Below are 26,021 nucleotides of genomic sequence, written 5' to 3'. Positions count from 1 at the left end.
CTGTGTCTCCCTCTCTCTCTGCCCCTCCCCCATTCATGCTCTGTCTCTCTCTGTCCCAAAAATAAATAAACGTTGGAAAAAAAAATTAAAAAAAAAAAAATATATAGACTGGCAACCCAGCCTCCCGTGTCAGCCCCACTGTCGCCGATGCCTGGAGCTTTCCAGAGGCTGGCTGTGCAGACAGCGCTGCCTCCCGGCTCCCCACTGCCCAGCTAGGGTTTAAACTCCTCCGCTCTGCCAGGCCTGCTGCCACCGGTTCGTGTACTTTCCAGCTCCCAGACTGCTGGTGCTCCGCTCTCCTGACCTCGCTCTCACGGGTCTCGGTCTTTTCTTCCTCTTTAAAATTAGCTCCTTCGCTATCTGAGCAAGCTTTGGGACGGGTCAGAGGTAAACATGTATTCAGTCTGCCATCCTGGACCTACCATTTGATGTAAAGAGTAAATCTGCTCTTTCGAGAATAATTTTAACAAAGCTTTTTTTCAGCCGTTAGTGTAAAATCCCAAAACTCTGATATAAATCAAGTGTTCTCATTTAAACTGCAATGTTGATATGACCCAGATTCACTTAAGTAGCTCATGAAAGAGTAATTTGCGAATGAACTGCTTACTATAGACCTGAATTCTAACGAAGTGCATATGTTCTATACAAACCAGAGAAATGAGTTCCCTTATAAAGTATGAAAACTCCTGAACTTTTCTTTTTAATTTTTAATTTTTGAGAGAGAAAGTGCAAGTGGGGAAAGGGCGGAGAGGGAGAGAATCCCAAGCAGGGGGGATCAAACCCACAAACTGTGAGATCATGACCTGAGCTGAAGTCAAGAGTCGGACGCTGAACCAACAGTCACCCAGGCGCCCCAAGATGGCACTTTTTTTTTTTTTAATTTTTTTTTTTTCAACGTTTATTTATTTTTGGGACAGAGAGAGACAGAGCATGAACGGGGGAGGGGCAGAGAGAGAGGGAGACACAGAATCGGAAGCAGGCTCCAGGCTCCGAGCCATCAGCCCAGAGCCCGACGCGGGGCTCGAACTCACGGACCGCGAGATCGTGACCTGGCTGAAGTCGGACGCTTAACCGACTGCGCCCCCCAGGCGCCCCAAGATGGCACTTTTAAGAAACAAAATAACCCGAGATGAGTTAAGCGCGATAAGAAGAACAAAACTCGTTTGTGTTTTCTGGTGGGGTTGTCTGTCAGGTTTACAGGAGGAGGAGTAGTCAGGGTGCGTTTCTGTGAGGGCACGGGCACTACTAAGAAAAAATGGGAGAAAATGGTAAAGAACACAACCGGGAAATCAGAAGGCTCGAGTGTAGCTTTTGCCACACCTGCACACTCCCTGCACGCTCGCCAGGCCGTGGTTCTCTTCCCACCGGAACATGAGTCCGTGCACAGACGAGCGCTCTGCGAATCCCAAGTGGTTCGCGAATGTAAGAGGAGGGCAACGGCTGGGGACAGGGCCGGGCGGACAGCTGTACCCCAGGGGAAGCCGGGCACCGGGCTCCTTCGCACCTGCTCTCCCGCGGGGGGCGCAGAAAGGTGCCCAGGGCCTACTGCACCTGAAAACCGCAAGCTTTCTCGGCCGTGGCTGCCTCGGCTGCTGTTCTGCTATAGAAACGGAGCGAAAAGTCAACAAAAACTTGCAAAAACCAGCAGGACTCATCTGGATCTGACCTTATTCATTCAGATAGCGAAGACCAGCATTCCAATTCTGTGATCCTGGTCATTCAGAACCAAGACCGGAGACATCGGTAAAGGCCAGACACCGACCAGCTTCGGCTCTGCAGGCCACGTGCACTTAGCACAAACTACTCCACTCTGCTTGGTGACGATCGGCTGAATCGGTTTTGAGGTTATGAAAACTGTAAGATGTTTCTTAAATATCCATATTCTTAACATTGAGACATGCAAAAAAAAACCCAGGAGACTGTAGGGGACAACCTATGCTGGTTCAATGGACTTCCCAGAACACTTCAGTGTTAAGGCCTATAAAACAGATCTGGACAAAATCTGGCGTAAGAATCAGAATCTGATGTTTCCGACTGGTCACCTTCTACAGTTAAGTACCCCACAAAAGAATCTGTAGCTAGTACGTGGGAAGTGAGATATACTGAAGAATACTCCAGGGGTGCCTGGATGGTTCAGTCGGTGAAGCATCCGACTCTCGAGTTTGGCTCAGGTCATCTCATGGTTCGTGAGATCGAGCCCCACGTCAGGCTCTGTGCAGGTGGCGTGGAACCTGCCTGGGATTCTCTCTCTCTGCTGCCCCCCCGTCCCCCCACTTACTCAGTCTCTCTCTCAAAATAAATAAACATTAAAAAAAAGACTATTTCAAATAAAATAAGAAATGGAATCCCTCCCATAAACTCACAGAAAATTGAAACTGAAGAAAGTATACAGAAAATATTACCAGTGTTCATGATCCATGGAAATGACAGAAAAAAAATTTTTTTTTTTAAATTTTACTAGGTTCCAACCACAGTAAGGGCATCTTTTGCTACTATCATTCACTCTCCACGCCTTCCACACACGACAGATACAGACCACGCCTGAATTTACTCTCCACTCCAGCAGCGAGAGGCCATGCCGGAGTTATATACGCCGCAGTACTTGTCCGCAGCAGCAGGAGTGGCACATGGAGGGCTGGAGTCTCAGCTACCTTGGGGACAGTAAATATGCCAGAGGAGACTTACACCTGTTAAACAACTCTCTTCCTCAGCCCTGTGTGTGCCGCTATCCAGTGACCATCTATTCTTACCAAACCTGGAAGTTTCTGAGTTGTCTTCGGGAAACACTTCTCAAACACGACCACACTAGCCTGTCCCTCCCCCTCCCCCGACCCCCAAACTATAACAGTTGAAGGCGGGGAAGACACCTATCTTGTTCGCTGCTGTTCTTAACAAGGAGTACAAAGCTCACAGATGTGTTCTTCAGCATGAACTCTTTTTTTCCTTCATATTTACGGAAACAGTGTATTAACTGGGGTGCAGTATAAACTTCCTAACAAGCTTCGAGAGCACAGCAGGGCTTCTGCTGTTTGCTTCCTAACGTGAACCTTGAACATGAAGATCACATACGGGACGTATTTATATCAGTTACGGTACTGAAGCTAAACAAATCCATTCACAGAAACTCAGTCCAGAGAGGCAGGAACAACTCGGATGCTTCAACAATCGCTTTCTAGTAATTTCAGCTTAAGCAGAGTGACCAGCTGTCCTACGTAAGCAATCCTAGTTTACCTTTCCTGGGATGAAGCAACAGAGATTGGAATCCACATACTTCATGAAAGTCATATTTAACAGTGAGAGCCTTGTTTCGACGGCGGCAAGAATGTCTGCGTGGCGAGCTAACGAGTGGTTTCTTCTTTCTGACTCCCTCCTGTAATAAAGGAAAGCATCATGAACGAAGTACTGTGGACCAAAATGTTAAGCAATGAAAATGCCTTGGGGCGCCTGGGGGGCTCGGTCGGTTGAGTATCAGACTCTTGACTTCGGTTCAGGTCCTGATCCCAGGGTTGTGGAACTGAGCCCTGTGCTCGGCTCTGCACTGAGTGTGGAGCCTGCTTAGGATTCTCTCACTCAAATTAAAAAAAAAAAGAAAAAAAAAAGCCTTACTGAAATAGTCTGAACATTTACATGTTACTTCAGATCTCTACAGTCGGGTCACCATTTAACTGTAACTAACGATCAATGAATCGCTATATCCAGAAATCCCTGCCGAAGACTAGTACGCACTGGTGAAATACTTGAAAAAAAATGTTAGTTTCTTTGTGTTTTGGCTATATCGAGCCAAATGGCCATTTGAATCAGAAAAATCAAGTAAAGGAAAGAATTACAAAGGGACACAGAGACAAGTGAACTGTATGTTTTTACCCATAAAATCAGCTCACTTAAATTTTTAAAGTTTCACTGGGAAGTAATTCACATGTAAAATTCGCTTTTAATGTGTATAATTTAATGCCTTTTAGTATATTCACAGAGCTGTGCCATTAGCACGATTTAACTTCTCGACATTCTCACACCACAGAAAGAGGGCCCATAACTGTCATCAGTCACTCCTACTCCCCAGCCCTTGGCAACCGCTGGTCTCCTTTCTGTCTTTCTGGATCCGCCTATTCTGGGCACTTCAGATATCTGGAGTGGTAGCGCCTGCAGCATCTTGTGTGCGTCTTCCTTCACGCAGCACGCTTCCCCCGGCTCGGCCGCGTTGTAGCGTGTACCCGGGCTTCGTTCCTTTCTGTGGCCGACTAATATTCTATCATATAGACACGCCACCACTTTGATTATCCGGTCATCGGCTGATGACTTTTGGGTTGTTTCTACTTCCTGACTACTATGAATGATGCTGCACTGAATGCTCGTGTCCCAATTTTTTCGTGTGGCTATGCTTCCGTTTCTTTTAACTATATACCTAGGAGTGAAATCGTTGGGTCCCATGGTAATTCTATGTTTAACCTTTTGAGGAACGAAGTGTTTTCGCAAGTGGCAGAACCAGTGTACGATCTCACCAGCAATCTGTGAAGGTTCCGGTTTGTCCACATCCTTCCCAAGACGTTTTGTCTTTTTTGTTTCAGCCGTCCCAGTGGGTGTTCAGTGGTATGTCAGCACTCCGCTGGGCAATGCCCTGCTGACCGATGATGCTGAGCCCCCGTACGTGTGTGCCGGCCTTCAGTTTATCGTCTCTGGAGAAATACCTACTAAAGCCCTTTGCTCACATTTAAATTGGGTTATTTGTCAGTGGATTAACTCAATTATGTTTCTTGCTGAGCTCTAAGAGTTCCTTGCACAATCTGGACACAAGTCCCTCATCAGATGTATGAGCTGCAAATATTTTCTCCCTTTGTGTGGGTGGTTTTTTCACTTTTTGATGTTGTCCTTTGCAGCACAGTTTAAAATTCTGATGAAGTCCAGACTTTTTTCTTCTGTTACTTGTGCTTTTGGTGTCCTAGCAAAGAAACTACTGCCTAATCTAAGTTTATGGAGGTCAGGACTCTGTTTCCATCTAAGGGTTTATCGTCCAGCCCTGACGCTCACACTTAGATCTGTAAGCTATTTGGACTTCATTTTCGTAGACGGTGTGGGGAAGGGGTCCAAGTTCATTCCTTGGCGCACAGACACCCAAGTGTCCCAGCGTCATCTGTGGAAAACATCACTTTCCCCACTGAGTGGTCTTGTGTCCTTGTTGAAAATCAACGGACTAAATGCATCAGGATCCATTTTCCATACTCTCAGTTCTGCTCCGTTGGTCCATATGTGTGTCTTTGTGTCGGCAACACACTGGTTCGATTACTGTGGCTTTGCAGTCAGTTTTGATACTGGGAAGAGGTAGCACTCTACTAACTTTGTTCCTCCTTTTCTTTTTTTTTTTAAATTTTTTTTTTCAACGTTTTTTATTTATTTTTGGGACAGAGAGAGACAGAGCATGAACGGGAGAGGGGCAGAGAGAGAGGGAGACACAGAATCAGAAACAGGCTCCAGGCTCCGAGCCATCAGCCCAGAGCCCGACGTGGGGCTCGAACTCACGGACCGCGAGATCGTGACCTGGCTGAAGTCGGACGCTTAACCGACGGCGCCACCCAGGCGCCCCTGTTCCTCCTTTTCAAGATTGCTTTGGTTATTCGGAGTAAGAATTGCAAGACGAACCGGTCATTTTCTGCAAAACAAGACAACTTGGATTTTGACGGGACTTGCAGTGAATGTGCAGACCAGCTTGGGGAGAACTGCTGTCTTCACAGTATGAAGTCTTCCCATCTGTGACCGTGAAATGTCTCTTTCAAGTCTCTTCAAATCCCCTTTACCAATGTCTTCTGGTTTTCAGGGGACAAGTCATCTTTTGTTACAGTCATTACATACATCTTATGCTTTTTGATGGTACTGTAAATGGAACTGCCTTTTTTAAAATATATTTGAGAGAGACAGAGACAGAGCACGAGAGGGGGAGGGGCAGAGAAAGAGAGAGGGAGACCCAGAATCCGAAGCAGGACCCAGGCTCCGAGCTGTCAGCACAGAGCCCAACGGGGGGCTCAGACCCACAAACCGCGAGATCATGATGTGAGCCAGAGTTGGATGCTTAACCGACTGAGTCACCCAGGTGCCCCTGGGATTGGTCCTTTCTTTAAAGTGAGCTCTCGCCCGATGTGGGGCTGGAACTCAACCCCAAGACCAAGAGTCACATGTTCTACCAACTGAGCCTGCCGGAAGCCACCCCCCTTTCTGAGTCTAGCTGACACACAGTGCTACATTCGCTTCAGGCGCACAGTGTGGTGATTCAACGTCTCTGTACCTTATGCCACGCTCGCGGCAAGTGGAGCTACCGTCTGGCACCACACAGCGCCGTGACAGTACCCTTGACTGAGTCCCTGTGCTGTGCTTTTCATCCCCATGACTTACTCATTCCGTAACCAGAGGCCTGTATCCCCCACTCCTGTTCATCCACTCTGTCCATCCCTGCACCCTGGAACGGTTTTACTTTGGTTTTTGGATCATCTATTGCTAGTACGTACAATTACACAACTCCTTTTTGTGTATCGATCTCACATCTTGTGGCCCTGCTGAACGTGTTTATTAGCTCTAACCATTAGTGGACTCCTTATGTACGCGATCACATACATGTCAGATCACGTCACCTGTGAAAAGAGAATATCAATTCTTCCCTTCCAACCTGGACGCCTCTTATTTCATCTTCTGGCCGAACGGCCCTGGCTACAACCCCCAATAAAATGTTGAACAGAAATGGTGGACAAACGAGGGTCAAAATCACTTACTGTGATCTGGGTACCCTTCCCTACAAAAATCTGGAAACCGTGTAACACGTCAACTTACCCAGATTAAAAAACAAAACCCCAAATAAACAGGAGTGCCTAGCTGTGACTCCTGATCACAGTATCATGCGTTTGAGCCCCATGTTGGGTGTAGAGATGACATAAATTCCAAAAACATAAACAACCAAGAAACGAACAAAAACCCCCACTTGTAAGTTACTGCCGTCACTAGCCACAGCGTACCTTGGAAGTTGTGCTTTAACTTGTTTCTGACATAGATTGTGGTATCTCTCCACTTTTAGAAATCCCTGATTCAACATTCTCTGGCAGACCAAGTCCATTCTTTTACAAACCTACAGGAAGGAAGAAGGAGAAAGAATTTTAAAAAGTAAAAACCAAATAAATAACAATTAACCTAGACTCCTGTCAGCTGCAAGTGTTCTGTGCTGATGCGGCCCCCTCGTTTGCCGTCTGAATCTTTGAATCAGTAGATACGGGCGAATGCCTCATAGTTTCTAACTCTTGCAACATTATGTTAAGAAATTAATATTAGTGTAGACAAGGAATATTTCACCTTTAGCTATTTGTTGAATGTTCTGAATGTATCCCCACCACTATGGTCAGAACTATAGTCATGAAGATCAACGTATTCAAAAGGTTTTTAAACTTTTTTTTTTTTAAGTTTTTGAGAGAGCGCACACAAGCGGGGCAAGGGGTAGAGAGAGAGGGAGACACAGAATCGGGAGCAGGCTCCAGGCTCCGAGCTGTCAGCACAGAGCCCGACGAGGGGCTCGAACCCACAAGATGTGAGATCATGACTTGAGCCGAGGCTGGATACTGAACTGACCGAGCCACCCAGGTGCCTCTCAAAAGGTTTTTCCAAGTTTGAAAAAAGAAAATTCTCCTTTAGTGAAAAATGTGTATTCAAACTTAAGTCCAACCTCTCACAGAGTTTATATCACCTATAATCAGAATGAGAATTCTTATTTATTTCTACCAGTCAGGGTTAACTACAGAGAGTTAGTCTCTGCTAGACTACCATAGTCTCCATGACATATTTTAACATATGTAGCAGAATCCTGAATATTTTGAATCTTTGAGGAATACTGTGCTTTTTATAGAGTAAAAGCACAAAATCACAGTCCGAACATCTAAAGTGGAGCCTGACTTCTACACATTTTTGAGCAAGTCAGCTACCGTGTGTAAAAGGTGGGCAGCATCTAACTCCCAGGGAGATCATTAGGATTAAATGAAACAATAGACGCTAAAATCACTTGGTAAACTCTAAAGTACTATGCAAAGATTACATTAAATAAACTTTGTTGAACTTAGTACTAATTTGAAAACTTTGTTCCATAGATGCTAGATTTCTGCGACATCCCGGCACCTTTGTTATCCTAACAAAACCTGCTTCACAAAATCCATTTCTTCTTTGATCCCTGAGAATTTGGCAGTGACTCGGCGCCATCAACTTGAACACCAGCTCTCACTGCATAGTGTGGACACTGAGAGTGCACGACACAGGTAAATCTGTACCAAGGCCAAGTCAAGCAGGTGGGCTTGTCATGTGCTTCTTCCCATCTCTCGTGGTGCCCAAGCACAAACGCTGGACAAACCCTTGTTGAAACGGAAATGCTGATGAAATCCGTGGTGTTTGTTTTCCCCTGAGAACACAGACACACAAATTCTGGCAACCTGGACAATGAAGGCTTTACTGCTCTAGTACTAAATACTATGGGCTTCCTAATTCACAACACGCCAGATGAAATGTGTTAAGAAACACTGCTTTTCAATTTGAAAACAAGAACAGCAAATTTTAAGTACTGAGTAATTCTTAATAAATGGTATTTTAAAATATGGTGGGATTCTACCCCCCCCCCTTCCTTTTTGGTAGAAAGAGGGCACAAGTGAGCGAAGGGCATAGAGGGAAGGAAGAGAGAAGCGGGGCTCATGCTCACCTGATGTGGGGCTCGAACTCACAAACCACAAGATCATGACCTGAGCTGAAGTCTAATGCTTGACCCACTGAGCCACCCAGCTGCCCTGGAGGGATCTGTTTCTAACTAAAATAAACCAACTGTCAACATACCTTCAATGTCTATTAAAGAAAATGACAGTAATAGAAACAATATGTATCAAGATAACTTCTAACGTTTATTTTTTGTAATCTCTACACCCAACGTGGGGCTTGAACCCACGATCCCGAGATCAAGAGTCCTGTGCTCCCCCGACTGAGCGAGCCAGGTGCCCCAACATAAATAACTTTTAAAGGAAAAATAACTCTTCTAAAAGTATCTAGCGAGTTCCATTTTTGCAAATCTCTTTGATATGTGGCTTTAGAGGAAGTAAAATATCATATCTGCTTCTGTATTCAATCTACTGAGATATTACCTTGGAAAATCCTAGAAAACATAATATACAAGGATACATTTCATGAACTCTTGGTTTGCTGACATCATCTAATGTCGCAACAGCTACTGGAAAGCTCTGTCCACTTGTGAAAGAAGGCGAGTGAAAAATGGGCAAGAACAGCTTAGTAGTATAATGAAAATATTTTAGATCTTACAGACTCCTTCAAAGGGTCTTGGGAACCGCTTTGGGATCCAGGACTAAACCTGAAGGACCAGTGCTCCATTCAAGAGGACAAAGGGCCTAAGATAGAGGTGTGGCCCGTGCGAAGGCACAGGGTCTGGAGTGAATACGCCACTGAGCAAATAGTGACGACAGAGCAGATGTGCAGGCAAAGCTGAGGGAAATACTTGGAGCAGAGAAATCAGTAACGAGAAAGAACTTTAAAAAGACTGCCCATTTTGGGAAAGATCTCGTATGGAGAATGGTCATTTTCTGTAAGCAGAACATCTATTAGGACCAAAGATGTGGGTCCAGAAAATCCATGAAGATGAACCCCCAAAGGAAGAAATGGAAGATAAGGAAATAAAGGCTTATATACAGAGTCTCAACATTTTAAAAAAGTGTTTATTTTATTTTTGAGAGAGAGAGCATGAGCAGGGGAGGGGCAGAGAGAGAGAAGAGGACAGAGGATACGAAGTGGGCTCTGCTCTGACAGCAGAGATCCCAACACAGGGCATGAACTCACAAACCGGGAGATCGTGACCTGGGCAGAAGTCAGATGCTTAACGGACTGAGCCACCCAGGTGCCCCTCAAGTAATATTTAATGTTAAAAGCTGGCAAAAAGATGGGGCATCTGGGTAGCTCAATCGGTTGAGCGTCTTGCCTCTTGGTTTCGGCTCAGGTCATGATCTCATGGTTTGTGAGTTTGAGCCCCGCATTGGGCTCCATGCTGACAGTGTGGAGCCTGCTTGGGATTCATTCATTCATTCTCTCTCTTTCTCTCTCTTTCTCCCTTCCTCCCTCTTCCCCTCCAGGGTGTTCCTATCAAAATAAATAAACTTGAAAAAAAAAAAAGCTGGTAAAAAGAGAAAATAGGAGGTCACAAAGACAGACAAATTGGAACAGCACCAAAAAAGCTGAAGTCAAAAATATTTTAAGCATTAGTCAATACCGTAGGAAAAGATCAGCCTTTAAAGTGGTATTCTTTCTTTCCTGGATGTTTGATAAGCATGGACTGACCAGTAGCACAAAAACAAAGATACAACGGATCATATATCTTTGTGGAGAATTCAGAAAGAAGCAAAGTGGCCTCTGAACAGTTGGGCCCCGAACAACACAGATTTGAAGTGCACGGGGCCACCTATACATGCATTTTTCTTTTTTCTTTTTGTGGATAAATTCAGTACAGCTCTGTAAATGTATGTTCTCTTCCTTATGATTTTTTTTTTAAAGATTTAACTGTAAATAATTTCTTTTCTCTAGCTTACTTTATCATAAGAATAAGGCATATGATATGTGCAACACCTGAAACATGTGTTAATGGACTGTTTATGTCACCGGTGAGGCTCCTGATCAGCAGTAAGCTATTAGTAGTTGAGCTTTTGGGGGGGTCAAAAGTTCTATGTGGATTTTCAAATGCATCGTGGTTGGTGCCCCTAACCCTTGCGTTGTTCAAAGGTCAACTGTACGCTAATTTCCCCTGCGATACCTGATTATGTATGCTAGCTTGCAATGCAAAATTATCTCATTTAAAATATAGCTTTATACATATGGGTAGTTTAAGAATTTCCCAAAGCTAAGAGAGCCAAAGCATAGGAGACTGTTAAAAACTGAGAACAAACTGAGGGTTGATGGGGGGTGGGAGGGAGGGGAGGGTGGGTGATGGGTATTGAGGAGGGCACCTTTTGGGATGAGCACTGGGTGTTGTATGGAAACCAATTTGACAATAAATTTCATATATTGAAAAAAAAAAAAGAATTTCCCAAAGCTAAAGGGAAGAGTATTTATTTCCCTGGTTTATTAAAACAAAACAAAATCCTAGCAATTCAGCCATTTGCCTAAGACAGTAAAATACAATTCTGAAGTCTAATATACAAAGATGATGACTCTGTCAAAAACTACCATGACATTTATAGATCAGCCAAAACCTACACTATCAATATAGAAGGGAGCTGATGGAATATCAGCCTCTAATGGGGACATTTGGTTTGGGTCCCTCTTGCTGTCCCGCTTTGAGAGAACAGATGTGGTTTTTCCTTGTTAAGTACTTCAAGATTTAAAATGCCACGTTTATCTTTTTCATCATTTTCTAACATAAGTAGTAATGAAAATTTTTCTTCACTCTGTTTAGAAATCTTTTCTGACACGTCGTGCCACCACGGTCCTTGACGATGCAAGACACGTACGCCATCAATGTGTGCGACCCACAATTTCCCTGTTAAACCTAATCTTAATATCAAAATCTTGGCTGATTCTAAGATGCACATATTTGCATATTTTAACATTTGACATTGGAAATGGTCCTAGAATTATAACTGGCAGCATTTCTTCTTCAGATGTCTTAGAATGCCTTGGAATATAAAATGGTGGACTTCTTTGATTTTGTTTAAGATGTTACAGAGACTTTAAGATGCTACCAATTTAACAAAAGCTCTTCTGGTGGGGGTGGGGGGACATAAGCACTGCTACACAAATCTGCATATAAGTTGATCAAGACACATTCTGATTTCAAAAATGTTAAAATCTGAAGCTGTATCTTAGAATCAAGGAAATATTGTAATGGAACCACATTTTTCATGTACTTATTTCATGGTCTACATTCTCAAGTGAACTGAATACTTGATGTTTTTCTCCAATGAATCCAGAAGCTATTACCAAAGATTAGGCTGCTTACTAATTAATAACCCTCAAACTGGAAGGAACTTAAGACACCAGAACCTTCAGTGAGGACATGGAGACGTTAAGAAATTATGTAATTTGCACAAAGTCACCACACCATTCAGTGGCAAAAGGAAAATTAAGAATTCAGGCTTCTAATTAGTATCTTCTTAAATTTAGCAATCGGCAGCATAGAGATGGAAATAATCACCCTAATTACTCTCAACTGATTGCGGTCTCACTAACACTGTCCTGCGGCAGGGACTGTCAGCAGCGGCCTCAAGTAGGACTTCTTGAGCAGGCAACATGAGGTCTCAAGGACATCGGCGGGTGTTCTCCCCACAGTGCTGAAGTTAGAGATGGCGCTAGACCAAAATCTTTCTAGAATTCTTCCAAAGTTCAAAAACCAGAAAACAATGAGACAAATCTGCACTGTAAAACATTTTATAAGCCATCTGTCCCGATTCTTCAAAATGCCAACTGCGTGAAAGAATGAAAAAAGTAGGGAGAATGTTCTAAAGAGACAAATGTTTTATTAGATTCAAAGCACTTATCATCCACAAAAAAAAACAAAAACCAAAAAAACACTATAGGGACATTTTGGGGACGATTGAGAAATTAAAATGTAAAATGTAATTTTAAATCCCTGGAAAATGATAATAGTGTGATTACAAAAAGGACAAAAATGTCATTTTATTTGCATTTTACTTTCAAATGGTTTAGTGAAATAAATAATCTGTGTGTAGACTTAGAGAGGGAGAGAATGATCAGACAACTGAAAGAGATAAAGCAAATGTGGCAAAAAGTTAATGATGGGTAACAAATCACTTAAAAATTGTGCCTCCATGGTATGGATTATCTAATACACAATACCATATAAAGAGACAGAGAGTTAATTATGTACTAGAATCACAACTTTTACATTTTTTGGGTATCCCCCGTAGATGTTCACTTGGAAAGAAAATATAAACTTACTATAGACTGAGCAAAACAATTAGGAAGAAAAGCCTGTTCCCAGGATTTCTATAATGCCTCCTAAAAGCCAAAGAGAAAAGCTTTTCTGGGGCGCCTGGGTGGCTCAGTCAGTTCAGCAATCAATTGTTGATTTTGGCTCAGGTCATGACCTCGAGGTTCGTGGCATCGAGCCCTGAGTCGGGTTCTGTGCTGACAGCGCAGAGCCTGCTTGGGATTCTGTCTCTCCCTCCCTCTCTGCCCTTCTGCCGCTCACTCTGTCTGTCTTGCTCTGTCTCTTGTTCTCCTCACACAGCTACTCACTAACTATACACTAGCTTCATATCATCTTATCAATGTTTGTTATCATTAAGAGTATTTTTCTGGGTGCCTGGGGGGCTCAGCGGGTTAAGTGTCCGGCTTTTGTTCAGGTCATGATCTCACAGTTCGTGGGTTCGAGCCCCGCGTCGGGCTCTGTGCGGACAGCTCGGAGCCTGGAGCCTGCTTCGGATTCTGCGTCTCCCTCCCTCTCTGCCGTCCCCTGCTTACGCACTCTCTCTCTTTAAAAAATAAAAAAACGTTAAAAAAAAAAAAGACAATTTTTCACTCAAGCTTCTTTTTTTTCTTTCTTTTTTTTTATTTTTTTATTTATTTTTTTCAACGTTTATTTATTTTTTTTGGGACAGAGAGAGACAGAGCATGAACGGGGGAGGGGCAGAGAGAGAGGGAGACACAGAATCGGAAACAGGCTCCAGGCTCCGAGCCATCAGCCCAGAGCCTGACACGGGGCTCGAACTCACGGACGGCAAGATCGTGACCTGGCTGAAGTCGGACGCTTAACCGACTGCGCCACCCAGGCGCCCCTCACTCAAGCTTCTTAAAATGCTCTTAAATTAAAACATTTTCTCATCTTGTCTGTTGGAGGTAAATACGAAGCAGCTCACGTTTCAGCTCTGCTATAATTTGTACAGAAAATACATTCCCCTCACAACAACATTTATGTTGTGTTCGTCACATAGGGCAGCGAAGTGCTTTTTAGAACGATTCAGGGGCGCCTGCGTGGCTCAGCTGGTTAAGCGTCTGACTCTTGGTTTTGGCCCAGGTCATGATCTCACGGTTTGTGAGGCCGAGCCCTGCATTGGGCCCTTTGCTGACAGTGCAGAGCCTGCTTGGGATTCTCTCCCTCCCTCTCTCTCAAAGTAAGTAAAAAACTTAAAAAAGAGAGAGAGAGAGAAAACGATTTCATTTATTCAACAAATATTGAATACCGATACAGAATCACAGACTATGAAGGATCCCTGATGAAAGGGTATAAGGAGCCTAAATTCAGTGCCCGACCGGCCCTTCCGGAGACAATTCCAACACAACACGCAAGAGCAGCAGTGTTGTAGGGGGAACTCCGAGGAACAGGAGGGGTTCAAGTTCAGGCAAGAATCCCAGAGGCTTTCCCGAGGTGCTAACAGGACGGTGTACCCCGAAGACAGGCAGGAGCGGCTGCGGACAGAAGAGGCGTGCTTGCAGGACTGGGGTATCTGGGAAACCCAACAGCTCGACGATGCTGGTTTCATTTATTTTTTTATTTTTATTTTTTTTAACGTTTATTTATTTTTGGGACAGAGAGAGACAGAGCATGAACGGGGGAGGGGCAGAGAGAGAGGGAGACACAGAATCGGAAGCAGGCTCAAGGCTCTGAGCCATCAGCCCAGAGCCTGACACAGGGCTCGAACCCACAGACGTGAGATCGTGACCTGAGCTGAAGTCGGACGCCCGACCGACTGAGCCACCCAGGCGCCCCGATGCTGGTTTCAATCAACCTTCGCGCAAGACGCTGGAAGGAGGTGCCGGGAGAAACCTCTTGCAAAGGTGATCTTTTGCTCCTAGTCTCAAGTGTCAAGAGATTGGATCGTACGCACAGGCCATCCTTTGAAGCTAGCACCTTCTCCCACCCCACAGAACCCGCACACCCTGCATGCGGGGCGCACAGGTGCCTCTGGCCCCGGTCAGGAAATGATGACACGAAGGGGTGCAGGTTGTTTCCTGAGGTCTTCACCTGCCCCCCCCCCCAAAGTTGTCCACGCTGGAGCTTCTCAAAACAGCTTCTTAAATCTGGCTGGTCTGTGACATGAAAAAGGGCAAAGGGAGGGGGAGCCTGACCATTGCCGTAGGTCATATGACACGCCACACAATCCTCTTGCTGCTCTGATTAGTCACCCTGCTCCAAGCACTTCGTCACACTGTATGTCATTTTTGTTTCCGCCAGGAACGTTCTTTCACCGTTACTAACTGGACAAAAACTCATCTTGAGGAAGCCTCTCCTGAATAACCTCAACATTCTTGGATTTATCATCTTTGCACTTGTTATCTGCCGCCTTGTAAGTATGCTCCTTCTGTTTTCATGATCCTGCGGGCAGGCTCACTGACTGAAACCCTCTTTCAGACTAGAATCTTCAGGAATGGTGAACTGTCCCCCACACGTTATAATCATGTACCTGTACTTAAGTACCTGGTAATAAAAATAACCTAATGATGAGATGGGGGGGGGGGGAGCCACAAATCAGCAATACAAAGCATATACTCTCTGTAACACCGCAACAAAGAGCAGCGGTTCTCCAAGTGCGCTCTAGGGACCCCTGGGATCCCCAAGATCCTTTTGAGAGTCTGCGAGGACAGACTATTTTCCTAATACCAAGATGTAACTTGCCACTTCTACTCTCGTTCTTTTATAACATATGGTGGACTTCTCCAGAGGCAACAGGACACGTGATAACATTTTTTGACAGTTGATGAAGTATGTACTGTCTATTCCTGTGTTCCTGTGTCTTCTAGAATTTTCCAAGGTAAGCTCTTAGGTTCTCAATAACTTTTAAGAGTGTAAAGATGTCCCGGATTTAAAAAAAAAAAAAAAAATGTTACAGAACAACAAAGATGAGGAAAACAGCTTCGCTATTAAAAAATAAAGAATAACTGTTTCTCATTTTCCTTTGTATTTTCTACCAATCAACCTTCTCTGTGACTACACTTTTCTAGCATATTTGAACACAAGCTGGAAAAGGAACTATAAACGGGGAACAGATCTAAGTAGCTAGAGTGTCTAAGGCAATACCTTGGGATAAAGTATGTCTGCATTTGGTTACCTACCGAAAATTTTCCTTCTAGATAACGAGCAAGCCTTCTGAATTTAACCTTTAGTGGTACTTATGACCTGAACCGCTAATAGGATTCCATTAAATTTACAGGAGCTACGCTCAAACCACACAGGAAAAAACTCCTAGGATCTCGCTAAGACATCTTTGAAAATGCCTGCCACATTCGTGATTCAGTGAGTGAGAACACCGTGCTCACCAGTCGGAGCTCTGCGCTCAAGCCTGGCTTAGACTTGCCCTAACAGGGCAGGAACTCACTTCTTAACCTTTGCTACTTGTTTCAAAAACTCTCAAACTTGTCAAGGGGGCCTAGGTGACCGTCTAAAGCTGCATCAGCACAAATCTGTCTGATCTACTGGAAAAACAACTCAAAGTACAAGTTTTGTCATTTCAAAAGTTCTATTTGGCCAAATAATTTTAAGTATGTTGGAAGAGTTAAATATTTAAAGAACTATTTCTGTGTAACCAGGATTTCCAGGCTCTGGGCATATTTTTGGAGTAACAGTCAATGGCAGGGAAGCCCCAACAATTCAACAGGCTATTTGCACAATCCCTTGGAAGTAGCCAGACTGCGGAGTCAAATTTAAATTATTCGTGGCCACAGGAAGCAAAGACTACACCAACCAAAGTGCACAGAGAATTCGAGAATGTTATTTTAGCAATTTCAACCTTTTGAGAGCAAATCTTTTGTGCCTGTTCCCTAATTTAGGTGCTAACAGTTACAGCTGAGGTCCTAGTAAGGCAAGTAACCTGGGAAGGAAGAAAAACCCCAAATATCCCAACATCAACCGCTGGGTAGTTGACATTTAGCTTTACGGAAGCTAATTCTGTTCTTAATTAATATCACTCTCTTCAAAGCATATCCAGCCTTAATTCCATGAAACAAACAAACAAACCAACAAACCCCACACACTTAGAAATGAAAGGAGCTAAGAAACTGATGCTCCAGATAGCAGCACCCACACTGAAGTTCCTGGAGTTTCTGGCAAACAGTTCTTTAGGTACAAACGGCCACTTGCCTAGAAAGGGCACGTCAGGCACCCCCTGCACCCGCCACACAGCTTCTAGACTGTCAATTTCATGAAGACCACAACTAAATTAATGCTGACATCTAGTGGCAAGAAAGAACATCTTTCTTTTATAATGCTACCTGAATTGTGCCTTAGGACACCAAACCAATGACTCTGAAACCAAAGACATTTCCAAATCCCCACAAAAGATTATCCACTTAATCTAAGAATCATCTACTGATCTTAAGTAAACAAAGGAATTTCCTCATTACTAAACCAGAGGGAAAAAGCACCCCTCTTTGAGACATAAAATTGGCTGCAGGACCTTTTGGGATGGGGGTGGGGGTGATGGTGGGGCAGGGGATGGTAAGGGACTCCCTATGAAAAATCCTTGTTTGAGACCACAAATCGTATCCTTAAAAGCTTGGGACAGGTGACTGACTGCTTAAGAATGCAGCTCAGTATTTCACTGGAAAGACATCATTTATCAATAAACTGGGATGCATTTTAACTCTGTCCCGTAAGAAGCTAGTCCCCCCCCCCTTTAAAAATGCTCTTAATTTCTAAAAAAGTGAACGACTGAGAAAGGAACCCAGTGTCCTCCACACCTACAGAAGTGTGACCGCGCCAAGCTCTACAGAGCCATTGTCTGGCTCAGAGGCTCGACCCGCAGACACAAGACAGGACGGCAGGAAGCCTGATCGGACACCATGCTTTACCAACCCGAGGGAATGCTGGAGATTCCACAGGGACTTCCAGGGTGCCATGCTCTGGGAACTCGGGGACAACCAGTTTTGAAACAGCACTTTCCAGCGGAAGAATTCTCCGCCCTGCAGCCCGGGTTGGCGAGAAAGAACACCGGCCGTCGGTGTGAATCAAAATTCGTCCACTTTCCTTTGAGAAGTCTGGTCTCCCTCCCACAGCGCGGTCATGGCCAAGCCGGAGCTGCAGGTGTGAACGCGGCCGGTCGACGGGAAGCTGCCGCGCACAGCGCATCCAGAAGTCCGTCTTTGTCCTCTCAGAAGCCACCCCGAGCCCGGATTTCGCGTCGACACAGAACCGGTCTGCAGTCCCTTCAAAATGTCCACCTCCTTCAACCTCCTTCCCACTTGGAGACAAACCCACCGACAGGAAGCACAACCTCTCCCTCAACTGAGCCGTTCGTCAAGCCCTCGGCCGAAGCTCGGCGCGCGGTAGGGTCCTGACGGCACAGATCGCGGAACCTCCGCGGCTCCGGGGGGGGGGGGGGGGGGGGGAGGGGGAGGGGGCACGGCGGCCCCCAGAGCCGGCGGCCGGGGGCCCGGGGTCACTAGTTAGGAAACGGCCGGGAGACCCGGCGCGGCCCGGGGGTGGGGAGGGTCGGGGCGAGGCCCAGCCGGGCTTCGTCACCGGCCAGCCGGAGGAGGGGGGTGCCGGGTCGCGTTCCCGCCCCTCCGGGCGCCCACCGGGGTGGGGGAGGCCTGACCAGCAGGGAAACCTAGGGGGCGGAGGGGGGCACAGTGCGTGATCCCCACGGACGAGCCGAACCTGGAGCGGCCCGGCCGGGGGGCTGGAAGGTGGGGCACAAAAGGCGGCGACCGGAGCCGCGAGGTCGGCGCTCGGGCGCGGCGGCGGCGGGACGCCCAACTCCCGCCCCGCTTCCCGGGCCCCGCCGTCCCGACCCCGCGGCAGGAAGGGGGGCGACCCCGCTGACCGGCGCCCGGACTCCGCGTCCCGGAGCCGGCTGCGCCTCCCTCCCCGGGGACGCGCTCGCCTCTCCGCCCCCTCCCCAGACCGCGGCCGGCGGAGGGGGCGGCGGGGGTCCCGCGGGGGCCTCACCAGGCGGAGCTGACTAATTTCGTCGTAGGACATAAAGCTGAGGATGTTCTCGATGGCTACGATGGGCAGCGCCACCAGCGTGTTGTTCTGAGGCAGCTGGTCGGGAGCCAGCGGCGGGGCCGGGGGCGCCTGGGAGCCCGGCTGCGGGGCCGGGGCCGGGGGCGGGGGCGGCAGGCGCTGGGCAGAGCCGGCGGCCGCACAGGGGCCGCCGTCGCCGTGGCCGCCGCCTCCTTCCTCGGCCATCCGCTCCTCCGACGCCGCCGCCATCTTGGGGGTTTGATGCCTTCCCCCCACTGCAAGGGGCCCAGGGGCGCTTCCTGTGCGTCACTTCCGCCTGGGCGCGGGGCGGGGCGGGGCGCCGGAGGGGCGGAGCCTGCGCGGGGAAGCGCGGAGGGAGCCGCGGAGGTCGCCGCTGAGGTCGCAGGTGTTCGCGGCGGGGAGGCGGGGTCGGGCCGTGTCCGCCCCGGGAAGGCGACCCGAAGCCGCCCAGGGCCGGAGCGCGAGGGAGCCCGGCCGGTTGAAGTGCTGTCCGCCGGAGCGCGTTTCTTGGCGCGCCCCCTGACGCGCGGGACGGTGGCCACAGTGTCGCCTGAGTGCAGGTGGGACGCGGCTCAGAGTCGTGGTTTCCGCGGACCCAGGAGTGATTCGTTTAGGCAGGTAACAGGAGTGAGGTACTGGTTGCAACCAGCAAGTGGAAGAACCTTGACGACATCAAGCTAAATGACAGAAACCAGGTCCAAGGGACAACACTCTTCTGGAAGTCTGCAGCCTAGTCCGTGGCGCGGAGGGGGCGGGGAAGGGGGGAAGCGGGAGGGGATGCTGGAGAGGGAGCTGCTTCTGCTGTGGGGCTGGGGTGCTGCTGGGTGATGTGGGGGGGTGCGGGGCCCTCCTGCTGGGTGATGTGGGGGTTGCGGGGCCGGGGTGCTGCTGGGTGACGGCGGGTGCGGGGCCCTCCTGCTGGGTGATGTGGGGGTTGCGGGGCCGGGGTGCTGCTGGGTGACGGCGGGTGCGGGGCCCTCCTGCTGGGTGATGTGGGGGTTGCGGGGCCGGGGTGCTGCTGGGTGACGGCGGGTGCGGGGCCGTCCTGTTGGGTGATGGGGGGTGCGGGGCCGGGGTGCTGTTGGGTGATGGCGGGGTGCGGGGCCGGGGTGCTGCTGGGTGATGGGGGGGTGCGGGGCCAAGGTGCTGCTGGGTGATGGCGGGTACGGGGCCGTCCTGCTGGGTGATGGGGGGTGCGGGGCCGGGATGCTGCTAGGTGATGACGGGTGCAGGGCCGGCCTGTTGGGTGATTGGGGGTGTGGGGCCGGGTTACTGCTGGGTGATGAAGGGTGCGGGGCCGGGGTGCTGCTGGGTGATGGGGGGTGCGGGGCCGTCCTGCTGGGTGATGGCGGGGTGCAAGGCCGGGGTGCTGCTGGGTGATGGTGGGGTGCGGGGCCGTCCTGCTGGGTAATGGGCTGGGGGAGATGTGTGCAGGGCTGGGGGGGATGCGGGGGAGGGAGCTGCTTCCTGCTGCGGCCAGGGTCCTGCTGGGGTGAGGAAGAAGGAGCGGGGGAGGGAGGAGCGCGGACTTGGGGGGCAGAGGGGAGGAAGATGTGTCCTGTGGGGCCGGGGATGAAGGCGCTTCAGAGTCTGAGATAGAGGAAGCACAACCTTGTGAGTACCCTGAAATGTTAAAGTGATTTTTAGAATATATGAATTATATCTCAATTAAAAACTTGATTTAGGGGGGCTTGAGTGGCTCAATCCTTAAGCCTCTGACTCAGGTCATGGTCTCAGGGTGGTGGGATGGAGCCCTGGGTTGGCGAAGGCTGCTTGGGACTCATTCTCTTGCTCTCTGTCTCTGAAAATAAATAAATAAACATTTTAAGTTGATTTAGGCGGGAATCATCAAAAAAATACTAAGCTGAGAAAGTGAAAGGTGTGAGGTGGAATCTAATATTTAGGTAGTCTCAAAATAATTGCCCACAAGTTACATGTTCATCGCAAAGATAAAAAAGAAGTTTACAATAGAGAAATTTGGTGGCCACTACCGTATCCAAATCATCAGTATTAATATCAGGAGTTATGGGAGGAATGGACATCATGTACCTCCTGAGGATGTGACACAACATAACATTCCTGCAAAAAAGAAAAAAAGGCATAACCTTTATTTGAGGTAGGCAAATCTGGATAATTGATCAGTGCTCTGTAAAAACAGTATTGTCATGAAAGACAAAGACTAAGGATTTGTGGCAGATTAAAAGGGACTAAGGAGAGGGGCGCCTGGGTGGCGCAGTCGGTTGAGCGCCCGACTTCATCCAGGTCACGATCTCGCGGTCCGTGAGTTCGAGCCCCGCGTCAGGCTCTGCGCTGATGGCTCAGAGCCTGGAGCCTGTTTCTGATTCTGTGTCTCCCTCTCTCTCTGCCCCTCCCCCATTCATGCTCTATCTCTCTCTGTCCCAAAAATAAATAAACGTTGAAAAAAAAATTAAAAAAAAAAAGGGACTAAGGAGAGAAAATAACTAAATTAACGCGTGATCCTGGATTAGGAAAAGTAGCTCTAAAGAACATTATTGTGACAGTTGGCAAAATTTGAACATGGGCTATGTATTAGATAATGTAATCATATTTCATTTTTTGATTTGGATAATTGTGATCTCGTAAGAAAATGTTCTTCTTAGGAAATACACATTGAAGTTTTAGGGGTAGAGGGCCATATCTCAACTTGCTCTCAAATGGTTCAATAGATAGAGGAGATTAACAAAGCAAATACCATAAATGTTAAGTGGCGAATCTGGATGAAGAGTTTACAAGAGTTCCTTGTACTATCTTGCAATTATTTCAAAATAAAAAAAAATTTAAAGGTTGTGTGTGTGTGTGTGGAAATTAATAAAGGGAAACATCCCTAAAGCGGATTCTGGATGCAGAAGGGGAGGCTGGAAGGGGGAGCTGTACCGCTCAAGGTCAATCACAGGAAGAACTGTCAATTACAGACCCAACAGGAAAGCATCCTGAATTCCAGGCGCCATGGGGAAGATGTGCGGGCATCTCCGAGAAGAGACACCCCTCCCCAACCCCCCCACAGCTCAGCCACTGAGAAACCACCATCACCCTCAACCCCGCTGCTTCTCCAGTGGACTCTGGTTCAAAACAACCCCTGCCAGGGGCGCCTGGGTGGCTCAGTCAGTTAAGCGTCCGACTCAGGTCATCATCTCGAGGTCCATGGGTTCAAGCCCCGCGTCGGGCTCTGTGCTGACAGCTCAGAGCCTGGAGACTGTTTCAGATTCTGTGGCTCCCTCTTTCTCTGACCCTCCCCTGTTCATGCTCTCTCTCTGTCTCAAAAATAAATAAATGTTAAAAAAAAATTATAAAAAAAACAACAACAACCCCTCCCAGCTTCCTCCTTCTTGTCCGTAAAATAACGTTCCTCTCCTCTTTGTTGAACTTGCCTATGGTTTTTGCCAAAGCGGGCCTGTCCCCAACCGCAATTCTCTGTTATTCCCAAATAACAACAGTCAGTTACTTTACTGGTAGTAACAATCAGTTACTTTCACTGGTAAAGTAACTGACTCCTATTTTTAAGGTTAGCACTTAATATTTCCATACTTTTGTATCCTCATCCTATAACAAAGATAAGGGTGCATAAATGACTAATTTTTGAAGCTTTCTGATCCTTGTTCTGGGTCTCACAAGTCTCCAGTATGTTCTTTGTTTTGCAGCTCTGGTTTGGAATCTAACTATTGCGTAGTAGATGCGGAAACTGCAGGAAAAGATAAGTGAGTAAACAGGCTTTGGAAAAGGGGGTCAACTAAAGCAAGGAGATTAACGGGAGGGGGTGGTGGTTGGCCTGGCCGACTCGGCCCACTTTCCCCATTGTGGGCACCTATCTTGTTGCAGATTGTGAAATCCTTCCTAGTTCTTTCTTTCTTTCTGCCCCACCCCGCCCCACCTCCAGGGCACGGCGGCATCAGTGAATGCTTTATGCCAAAATGTTTCTGATACATTTACAAATTTATGATGTTTGTTTCATCTCCCCTAACAGATTATAATTTCACTTTCTGCCTGGCGTATTGCTCTCCATAGAACCAATTACAAATTGGTCTGAAATTTATTTTCTACCCTGTTTTAGTAAAATTTGATACTTTGTTAATATGTTGGCTTGGGGGGCACCTGGTTAAGCGTCTGACTTGGCTCAGGTCATGATCTCCCAGTTCATGGAATTGGCCCCGAGGCGGGCTCTACACTGACAGCCCAGGGTCTGCTTGGGATTCTCTGTCTCCGTCTCTCTCTGCCACTCCCCTGCTCGCTCGCATGTGCTCTCTCTCTCTCTCTCTCTCTCTCTCTCAAAAATAAGTAGACATTGGGGTGCCTGGGTGGCTCAGTTGGTTAAGCGGCCGACTTCGGCTCAGGTCATGATCTCGCGGTTCAGGTCATGATCTCGTGGTCCGTGAGTTCGAGCCCCGCATCGGGCTCTGTGCTGACAGCTCAGAGCCTGGAGCCTGTTTCGGATTCTGTGTCTCCCTCTCTCTGACCCTTCCCCGTTCATGCTCTGTCTCTCTCTGTCTCAAAAATAAATAAACGTTAAAAAAAAAATTTAAAGAAAAAAAGAAAAAAAATAAGTAAACATTAAAAAAATAGATTGGATTGAAATTGGACCCCTATAAATAGAATTATGCTTTAAATACATTGTGGGAACTCTCATTATAAAGGAAACGCATAGAAAATCCTTTAAAAAGTGAATTATCACTTCCTAATTTAATTTGTCTGTTTTTTAAATTCACTAGTTGCATGCAGTTTTGTTTTGCTTGAAAGGGGTGTGCGAAAAGCGTGCTATTCCCTTTCCACCTGTGGCCAACTGGTTAACCTGGGGCAGGTGATCACGGATCAGCACAACAGAATAAAACTTTGCAAACAATTTAACACTTTCTGCCAGTAAGCTCATTCAAACTGTCCTCTGTTTATGTGTATTGCATCTGGTGGCCTTATATTCCCTATACATTTTTTTTTAAGTTAATTTATTTTTAGAGAGAGAGAGAGAGAGAGCGTGAACGGGGAAGGGGCAGAGAGAGACAGAGACAGAATCCCAAGCAGGCTTCACACAGTCGGCACGGAGTCCGACTCGGGGCTCAAACTCACGAACCCTGAGATCGTGAGCTGAGCGGAAACAGAGTCCGATGCTCGATAGACTGAGCCACCCACATTTTTTTTAATAGAGAAAATTTCAAAACATACGTTTTTTTTGTTTCAATTATTGAAATCAATGCTTGCTTTGAAGATCCTCCCCAATCAAAACAAATAACTTGTAACTACAACAAATATTTGAACTTGTAGGAGTTAGGGGTTCTAAATGAGCTTTTATGCCAGCAAAGTACTGGAGGACCTTTGCAAGCCGGTGGTCTCAAGTATGAGGATGAGCAGATACAGCAAATGGGTGGAGTTTCGAATTCCTCAGATTAAAGACGGTCCAGTCAATTTACTGTAACGCAGACAGCGGGCGTTATCTTGGCCTCCCTTTTCCGTCCGCCTTCCTGGTCAGGGTGTGTTGGGTCTGGTGCAGTGGGTCTTGGTGACGGGCGAGCTAAGCGATGGCCCCTCCACGGGAAGAAGGGCTTTATATGTGAAAAAGAGGAAACTAAAACCAGATGTTGTTTTTCCTATGTTTGAGCAGGTTTATAATGCGGAGAAAGAAGGGTGAGCCCATAGACTAACTTGAAAGAGGTTTGAGTGTTTGTAGATTGTAATTAACTATTTTTTCTCCTTTTAAAAACGTTTTTTTAATGTTCATTCATTTTTTGAGAGTGACAGAGCATGAGCGGGGGAGGGGCAAAGAGAGAGATGGGGAGACACGGAACCCGAAGCAGGCCCCAGGCTCCGGTCTGTCAGCACAGAACCCGGCGCGGGGCTCGAACTCACCAACCACGAGATCATGACCTGAGCCGAAGCCCGATGCTCACTGGACTGAGCCACCCAGGCGCCCCTCTCCTTTTTAATTATAGTAAAAAGTCACATAACACAATTTACCATCTTAACCATTTCTCTTTTTATAATTTTTTAAAGTATATTTATTTATTTTGAGAGAGACAGGGAGAGCACGCGTGGGGGAGGGGCACAGAGAGAGAGGATCCCAAGCAGGCTCCGCACGGTCAGCGCAGAGCTCGACTGAGCCACCCAGACACCCCTCGGATACACTATTTTAATTTTACTTTCCCACCGGCAGTGCACAAGTTTCCAGTATCTCTCCATCCTTGCCAACGCTTGTAATTTTCTGGACAGTAGCCATTTCAGTCAGCGTGAGGTAATACCTCCTTGTGGTTTTGATTTGCATTTCCTGAACTGTTTGTGTTGGTGAGCGTCTTTTCAGATGTTTATTGGCCATTTGTATATCATCTCTGGAACTTTGTCCAGTTTTTAATTGGTCTGTGTATTTCATGGTTGTTGTTGAGTTGTGTGACTTCTTTATATATTCTGGATCTTAGCCCCTCATCAGGTATGTGATTTGCGAATCTTTTCTCCCATTCTGTGGGTTACCTTGTCACCCTGTTGACTGTCCTTAGATGCACAGAAGTTTGACAGTTTGATGTTGTCCCATTTATCTAGTTTTCTTTTTGTTGCCTGTGCTCTTGGTGTCGTAGGCAAGAGATCATTGCCACATCCAATGTCATGAAGCTTTCCTCCGTGATTTCCTCTAAGGAGCTACAGTTTTAGATCTTTCATTTAGGTTTTTGATCTGTTTTGAGTTAATGTTTGTAAGCAAGGCGAGGTGGGGGTCCAGCGCCGTTCTCGTGTTTGTGTTTGTCCGGTTTTCCCAGAACCATTTGCTGAAGACCCTGCCCTCCGTCCAGTGGTGAGTCTCGGTGCCCTTGGCAGAGATCATTTGACCATATATGTGAGGGTTAGTTTCTGGGCTGTCTCTATTTCTTTGGTCTGTATGTCTGTCTTTACGTGAGGACCACACTCTGCAGTGTCATGGTTAGTATAGTTTTGTAATACATTTTGAAATCAAGAATTGCGAAGCCTCCAACTTTGTTCTTCTTTAAGTATCTTTTTTAAGACCCACTATGTGATGACGTGGGAAGTTTCCTGCCGTGGCTAATGCTCGGGATTCTGTCATTAGACGCACTCTTTTTAATTTAAAGCT

At 47.0% G+C, this 26,021-nt stretch overlaps 1 protein-coding gene and 1 long non-coding RNA gene across 4 annotated transcripts in view; one reads left to right on the top strand and one right to left on the bottom strand.

Moving 5' to 3' along the window:
- The window catches only part of FBXO28 (F-box protein 28), a 30,768-nt gene extending 11,579 nt beyond the window's left edge, over positions 1–19,189 (bottom strand). Inside the window, exons 1-3 of one of the 3 annotated variants that reach the window (XM_023248110.2) lie at positions 18,905–19,189; positions 6,996–7,105; positions 3,232–3,370 (exon numbers count right to left, since the gene is read on the bottom strand). In XM_023248110.2, the coding sequence (XP_023103878.1) occupies positions 3,232–3,370; positions 6,996–7,105; positions 18,905–19,171 (516 nt within the window). In that variant the 5' untranslated portion in view covers positions 19,172–19,189. Of the gene's footprint in view, positions 1–3,231; positions 3,371–6,995; positions 7,106–17,980; positions 18,276–18,904 lie in introns of those variants that run through there. The other 2 variants (XM_023248109.2, XM_045048476.1) reach the window with 2 other exon arrangements.
- On the top strand, positions 14,963–16,980 carry LOC102899426. The gene is made up of 3 exons (XR_442200.4): positions 14,963–15,305; positions 15,680–15,770; positions 16,170–16,980. It is a non-coding gene; the product is annotated as an uncharacterized LOC102899426 (long non-coding RNA).
- Positions 19,190–26,021: the final 6,832 nt, after the last annotated feature.

This window comes from Felis catus, chromosome F1 (genome assembly GCF_018350175.1).
Source record: "Felis catus isolate Fca126 chromosome F1, F.catus_Fca126_mat1.0, whole genome shotgun sequence".
NCBI lineage: Eukaryota > Metazoa > Chordata > Mammalia > Carnivora > Felidae > Felis > Felis catus.
The sequence above is the reverse complement of the archived record's forward strand: the minus strand, read 5'-3'. Positions and strand labels throughout refer to the sequence as shown.